Source organism: Gymnodraco acuticeps, unplaced genomic scaffold, assembly GCF_902827175.1.
Source record: "Gymnodraco acuticeps unplaced genomic scaffold, fGymAcu1.1, whole genome shotgun sequence".
In the NCBI taxonomy this organism is placed as follows: Eukaryota; Metazoa; Chordata; class Actinopteri; order Perciformes; family Bathydraconidae; genus Gymnodraco; species Gymnodraco acuticeps.
Window position 1 is genome coordinate 45001 of NW_022991693.1, and position 7623 is coordinate 52623.

At 38.9% G+C, this 7623-nt stretch overlaps 1 protein-coding gene across 2 annotated transcripts in view; it reads right to left on the reverse strand.

The window, feature by feature from the left end:
* Positions 1-3121, reverse strand: part of LOC117534556 (homeobox protein engrailed-1-B-like) — a 6117-nt gene extending 2996 nt beyond the window's left edge. For both annotated transcript variants that reach the window (XM_034198781.1, XM_034198780.1), the window contains exon 1: positions 2387-3121. In XM_034198781.1, coding sequence (XP_034054672.1) covers positions 2387-2882 — 496 coding nt within the window. In that variant the 5' untranslated portion in view covers positions 2883-3121. The remainder of the gene's footprint in view (positions 1-2386) is intronic.
* Positions 3122-7623: the final 4502 nt, after the last annotated feature.

The following is a 7623-nucleotide window of genomic DNA, read 5'->3' on the forward strand; positions in this document are numbered from 1 at the left end:
ACTAGATGTGGTTTATGGTCATTAATAAACCAGAATAACAAGGCCTTCATATATTCCACTAAAATGGAGTAACGTCGAAATGAATACGAGATCAGCACATTTCTTTTAGGGTTATTGGGTTCGTTGTGGAGATAAATAATCCAACAGAAAAAGATCGCATGAAAGACATGTTTCTCTAAAAGTTGGATTCAAATATGTTTCGCGTTTCTGTTGTTTTAGATCTTTTGTGTGGTCTGATTCAGCCTGACTTTCCTCTCCAAAACAACAGAAACGATTAGTCCTGCTGCTCCAAATCAGCTCTGCTTTCTGGGCAAAAACTCCCTCTTTCCATTAATGCTATCCATCCTGCAGGATCAGGGTTCTTCACCACAGCGATGTGCTGCTGCACGGAGTAAAGCTGACGGTAGCGATGCACACGAGGATACATGTGCGCAAAGTAATAACATATAAAGCTGTAATGTAGCTCTCTATAACGGGATTTAAATACGCTGCAGTGAATGCATTACGCGGACTGGGATAAGGTGGTTATTTAATTTAATGCAAGAGCCACTACACACGTTAAAGAGGACTCAAGGAAAGCATTCTAATATTCGCTGTGATCGCTTAATGCTAAATAGAAAATGAGGAAACGTAAGGACCTTTGACCTTCATCCCTCACTTTAATAGCCTATACAAATCTCATTACAATATGATCACCATCACAAGCTGGGTAATATTAAAATGTCAGTTTAAACAACATGCATCTTTCATGATTCGTTATAATTGACGAAGTTATTAGATTTAAAAAATAACGATCGTTCTGTTTCCTTTTAGCGTTAATGGTTATTATTTATCAACACTTCCTTCAGATTTAAATGACAAACTTCCTTTCTACCTTTCGTTAAATAGTGTACACACATGTCCCGTTTTATCGTCACACACTTTAAAACGAATGTATTTGAATTGAAATTGCCTGAAGACGTTGAACGCATCAACCGATTTCTGCTTTGGTTACGAGATGCATCAATGTTATAAAAGCCCAATTGTTTTTTTGCTACACATTCACTGCTTTCTTTCTCAAATATAGCAAAACAATGGCAGATATTGTGACCAACTCCACCAGAACACAATATATTTAGTGTTAAACCCCCGTAAAGCCGGAACAGCGATCTTCGTAAACACTTGATAATAAGCTGTCTGTGATCATATATGTGATCAAATCTCTACAATAAAATGTCTCTTGTATTTCGGAATAGATATTGTAGACTGAGGCCGTATTGGTTTGTAGCCTTTTTAAAAGTGTTAGGAATATAATATGTGTGTCTAATAGCCTATTACCGTAAATGACTGATAAATAATAACACAGGTGCTGTTTTTGAGCCATGTTGTTCTTTTCTTCTGCAAAACTCACATTTTAATTCATGAAATAAACAAACGGGGTTTACTTAAATCCTCCACAATGAGTTACTTTACATTAATGTGCGGACCAAGAGGGAGGTCATCGTTGTTATTGTTTGCATCAAACAAATGTGCACGAGCCATAGATGCTTATTATAACATGCATTACAATCACACATTCAATTGCATTGGACATCAGCCCATTTTTCGAGCTTGGTTATTTTACAAGCAGTTTATAAATAGCATGTAACACATATGAGACATTATCCCAATACTTTAATATTTCTGTGCGTAAACACGTCTCTGTGTGCACGTTGAGTGTGTGTGTTCTGATTGGGTGAGTTAAAGCCACGCTAAGAAGCCATATACACAACAAATACCTATTGTAAGCTCATTTTAATATCAATAAAAGTTAAACATCATTGTGGAGGAAGCCGAAGTGCCCCAGACAAAGTTCCCAGGCCTAACATCCCATAATGTACATGAATATGTCTGTGCGTAAATACGTCTTTGTTCGAGTGTGTGGAGTACTGGAAATGATTAAGGCGGTGTTTTTGTAATGGTTTAATGGCTTGTTTGGATATTTGAATCTACAAAATCATCTTTATTTTGTTTTTTATATTTTATAAATTGGCTCTTTTTGTTTGTAAAATTATCGGTTCTGAAATGCACATAATGAGTACTTTTACTTTTGGTACTTTAAGTATATTTTGATGCCAATACTTTTGTACTTTTACTTGAGTAACATTGTGAATGCAGGTATTTTACTGTTACAGTAAACTACACTCTCGTACTTCTACTTTAGTACAAGATCTGAGTATACTTTTTCCACCTCTGGCATAATTACGCACACATACGCCAAATAAAATATCGATGTACCCATTTTAAGTTAATTTTCACTCCAATAACAGTTTAACAACACCGTGGAGGAAGCCTCGGTGACCCAGACAAAGTTCCCCAGCCCTCACGCACCCCCGGCGGTGTGATTCGGGTACTATGAGCGCCTTACCAGATGAGGGCCGATCCGAGTAGCGCGTGCAGTAAACCCACGCGGGCCACAGCAACCCCTGGCTGTCTTTCGTCTTGGCCGGAGAGCCTCCATTGCTGTCTGCGTACCGTCCGGTGCCAGTGCCGGTGCCCGCCGCTTCGCCCTGCTTATTGGACTGCTTGGACGAGGGCGAGGAGGAAGGGGATGAAGAGGAAGGTGACGAAGAGGAGGTGCTGTCGCTGCTAGAGTCCAGGCAGAGGCTCCCGGTGTGCGGCCTCGCTGTCAGCGGGTTCACGTTTTCCCGTCCCGGCGTCTGGCTCCGGTAGCTCGGCTCCTTCCTGCAGCCGAAGTCCGGTCTCAGGATGTTGTCTATGAAAAAGTTCGTGGTTCTGTGGTTCTGTTGTGCAGCTTGGTGCGGTAAAATCACGGGAGGGGAGGGGAGGTTCGGCGACAGGGACATGCTCTCCTCCTCGGTGGAGTCCCGGCTGCTGCTGCCGGGCTCCTTCTGCTCCTCCATGCCTGGTGACGGGGAGAAATCTCGGCTTCAAAAACGCCAAACTCCACTTGTTGCGCCCGCCCCCCCTTCCGTATCCAATTTAGACGCGCTGCATGAAGCCTCTAGAATAAAACACCTGTGTTATATTTCACCTACAAAAACATGTCTCCTAAAAAGCCTTCCGAGCGAAAGGAGCAGCTCCACGTTAGAACCAGTCCGGTGTCCGGTGCTGCGTAATATCAGTGTGTGCGCTTCCCAAACTCTCCTGAATCCGTTATCTCCCACTCGAGTGTTTTTTCCTTTCTCTTACACCCAGACGGAAGCACATGTGTGCAGAGGACCAATCAGGAGCCAGGATCGTCCCTGTCACTATTAAGGAGGGCCAATTAGATTATAGTTCGGTCAGCGTACACATACTGTAAAGGCCATATAGAAAACAAAACCAACATCCAGCATTATACATGTCACACAGGACGACATTAGGAGGTTTTTATTCTTAAATCATGTGTTTTTAAAAAGTATTTTCACACATAGGTGGAAGAAGTACGGAATACTTCAGTGTGATACTCGGATACAAAGTCCTGCATTCATAATAAGTAAAAACGTATTAGCATTAAGAGGACTTTAAGTACCAAAAGTAAAAGTACTCGTTATGCGAAATAGTAATTTTAAGCACCAGATATGTTTAAATGATCTTATGTTGAATGGAGATGAATTGATAACAATATTATATCATCAAAATTAATGATGATTACAATGTTTGGTTTAGGCTAACTTACCCCCTTGTTAATTGTTTTTTATAGGTATATCTTTCTTAAACAGGGCCGTTTATTACATTACATTAAGCTGTCGTTTCTCTACAAGTGCAATAAACCATGAAGATTCAAACTCAAAACAGAAATAAAAATGCAGGTGTAATCGCTTCAAACAAGCCAAACCTCTAAAGAGCTGGTGCATTAATTTCTAAGGAGCTAAACCCTTTCATATTTATTTTTGTGTTAGGTCTAATGGCCAAGATGCAGGAGAAACAGCGTAATTAGCGTAAAATATCACTAAACTAAGGTAAATATTTGCAAAATGCGAAGCTTTTTAGTTAAATATAATACTCTATTAATAATGTGCTCTATTCGTATTGAAGCTAAAAGTCTCTAAAAAGGTATATTTGGTCATTTTCGCTCGTAGTTTTTTTTCACTTTCTCACATAAATGACCTGTTTCTCTCGTCTCTACCGTGGGACGAATTTACGCCATATTTATTATTTAAACACCACATGTTAGACAACCGAGCTTTTGGCAGAAGAACAAAACTATAGGCCTATTCTTTTTTTTTAGTATCCACTATTTGAAAAAGGGACGTTTTTAGAAACACAATGAAGTGTGGAAAGCGATTGTAGTTTTCTAAAATCGCCCCAATAAGACTACAATTGCCAGCAGGCTTTAATTGGCGATTTTAAATAATAATATGAATAATGAGTGGGGACGTGTTGATGTGTAACACAGTGAAATCTTTATCCCATGCACTGCAGGCTGAAGTGGGACGCCATGGCTACTTAATTAAATTCCAATTAGGACAGTATCACTGCGCTGTTTATCCGCAGCGCATTGTGGGTAAATGAGCTCTCAGTCTGCTCTTATCTGGCCCGCAAAGAGAGGCTCGTGCAGAAGATAATTTATAGCTTTTAATTAGTCTTCATGCCTGAATACAAGCCGAGTCAAAAGCCTGTCACCGGCCCCTGGCAGGGCCCTTAATCAAAGTGAAGCAGGGGCCACGTAATTTCCAAGGTGCTGATAAAGCTTGTTGAATAATAGCGAGGGCCCTCCGAGACACCATTTACAGAAATGGCTTTATTGACGGCTTAACGTCGGTAATTCATTTCGCCTTTCATGTACCGGGAGCCGGATTTGTCGCCGTAATGGGATGATAAATGACGGATCCAGCCCGGTGTATTGAGTAGCCTATATACTGCCACACACACACACACACACACACACACACACACACACACACACACACACACACACACACACACACACACACACACACACACACACACTCTTGTTGAAAAGCTGTCTGAAGTAAAGGCACATGTGCTTTTATAAGAAGAAAGTAATTTTTCAACGTGTTTAGACGTAGTTGTTCGCTTAAAGGATTAGATGCCAAATCCAAATTCCAAAGTAAATCTGTGTTTACAGACAACTGCTCAACATTTAATGTATTATATTTATCTTTTGTTTTCATGACCTTTAAAAGTATAGCTTGACATGTAATGTAGGTTTTTGAAACAGTCTTGTAAACTATTTTGCTTGAAGTTAATGTTTTTCATTAAAGAAAGGCATTGAGTTTGATATTTAAAATCCAAAATATCAGGTATAGTCTTTTTAAATCCTAGAGCAGGTATAAGAACATGCTGTAGACAGACTTTTTAATTACTTAGTGGGTCTAATTCAATTCTAACGTCCTGTTAAACATATTGAAACTGAACCAGTAGCTTTTTTTAATCGTGCAAAATTGAATCAAATATTTGTCCTTCCATACTAACAGAATAAATGATCAATAAAGTCTGCATTTATAGTTCACAATGGTTATCTGCACACATATGAACATGAAGATTCTCATCTTCAATTCTAATTCTCTTATTGGCTCAACTCAACAGTGCTTCTGTCTTTTCCTGTGAATGTGATCTTGTTTGTGCTAAAAAAACAACTTTTGTTCACATTGTCAGATAGTGTTTCAGATGAGAGAATAAGGTGTGAGGAAAATGGGAAACATCTCAAAGCGCTGCGGCTGCTTGCTTGTGCTGCCACCTAGTGGAGGAAGATGGGAATAGGGTTTTTTTCGGTACTTGAGAATATATTTTTTTAAGAGGTTTTTCAGCCAGTGCGTGATGTACATTTTCTAGAAACTTGCTTTATCATCATTTGGCAGGTGGGATTATTGCCTGGTTTTGCATGCACACAACTTTTAATGTGTTTGTTTCCATAAATACGCATAAATAATGAAAGTCGTGCACAGAGGCTTGATTCTCACCCGTCACCTATTCATTTTGGGGGGGAAACTTGCATTGGATGAGATGATGAATGCAGATAAAGTCTATTTACGGGTTTTTTTCTGGTGTGTGTGATCCTTGTGGTTCACATCTGGAAAGAGAGTAAAAAGCAAACGTAAAGTTTTGGTGACATCTAGTGACTGTGATGTGTAGGTGGTCAAAGCATTATTGACATATTTCTGTTCAGGGATACTCACCTGGCTTTGCATGTGGGACAAAAAGACAGTCGGCCAGGGTCCACTTAATAAACACACATTAACAACAATGACCAGATGAACATGAACTGCTCCTACCTGGGGCTGAATGAGTTGCATATTAAATGTGAAATACACATTTATATATTCAGAATCTTCTTCATCTTAGCAGCTTCGCCTCTCTTCAGGAAATCTAGGATTTGAGGGCTTTGGAGGATTTCCATGGCTTTTTATAAACATTCTCTACAAGTGTTTTTCAATCCTTGTTCATGCATATAGTATCTACATTAAAAGTGTAAAGAAGACATTGTGAATGAAATGTTAATATCATATATTCCCAATATGCATACACACAACCAAAGACATTACATATCAATATTAATTTAGCGGAAACATAAATGTGTTTTAGATCATTTTAATACGTTTTCCAATTAGATCACATGTGTTAAACTCAAGGCCCGGGGACCAAATCAGGCCCGTGGTGGATTTCATTTCGGCCCGCAGGATAATTCGTAATTACTATTAGATCTGGCCCGCCGGTAAATTGCACGCACACCTTCACTCAAACCTCAGCTCAGAGCCTGAGCCCAAACATTGATGAACTTGCGCCCAAGATGAGATGCCAAGTATCTGCTTGAACTAGCATCACAGAGCAGTACACTGAGTTTACATGGATGTTTCCTTCTGCACTTTTTCTCTCACGACAACAGGACATATAGTAATAGTTTTTTTGAAGCTGCTGTTGGCCTGTGGAGAAATGTAATCATAAGAAATGACTCTGCAGATAGAGCCATAAGAAATGAATGCAGCTGATTATTTAACGTTGTTTTTATTGGCAATAATTGAAGCTTTGTTAGTTCCAGGTTTAATATGTGCAATAAGTTCATTTCAATAAGTTTTGCAATAAACATTGAACCAGTCCGGCCCTCGACTAGTACCGATCTTTTTATTTTGGCCCACTGTGTATTTGAGTTTGACCCCCCTGAATTAGATCAACAATTAATTAATTGCAATACTGAGCTTGTCCACTAGGTGTCACACTACCACTGGAAAAAATAAGCTGTTGGTTAAAAAGTGTTAAAGTTAAATGGTCAACAATGTATAAATCCTCTTTTTTACAGCATTAAACTTTTTTAGACAAGGAAACTTAATTTGTTCAAGAAAACACAATAAAACCCCAAAATATGATACACATTTTTTTTTCATAAATTAGAGACAACCCATTTTTTACAATTATTTTGGTCACTTTTTACACATGACATGTTTTGAATGTATGTGTCTCTCCTTTACTTGATTTCCTTCTTAACTGGAGTAACTGTCACAAAGCCTAATTTTACTTGGGATAATATCTAACTGTATTTAATGGACATTTTATTTGCGAAACAAAAGTTAGAGGTACGAGAAACAAGGATGAATTTTCAATTTTGCGACACTTAACCCCATTATTTCCTGCCATAGGATTAAAATGCCAGCAATGTACAGACGAGATGTTTGCATACTAAACGATGATTATCATTATCTC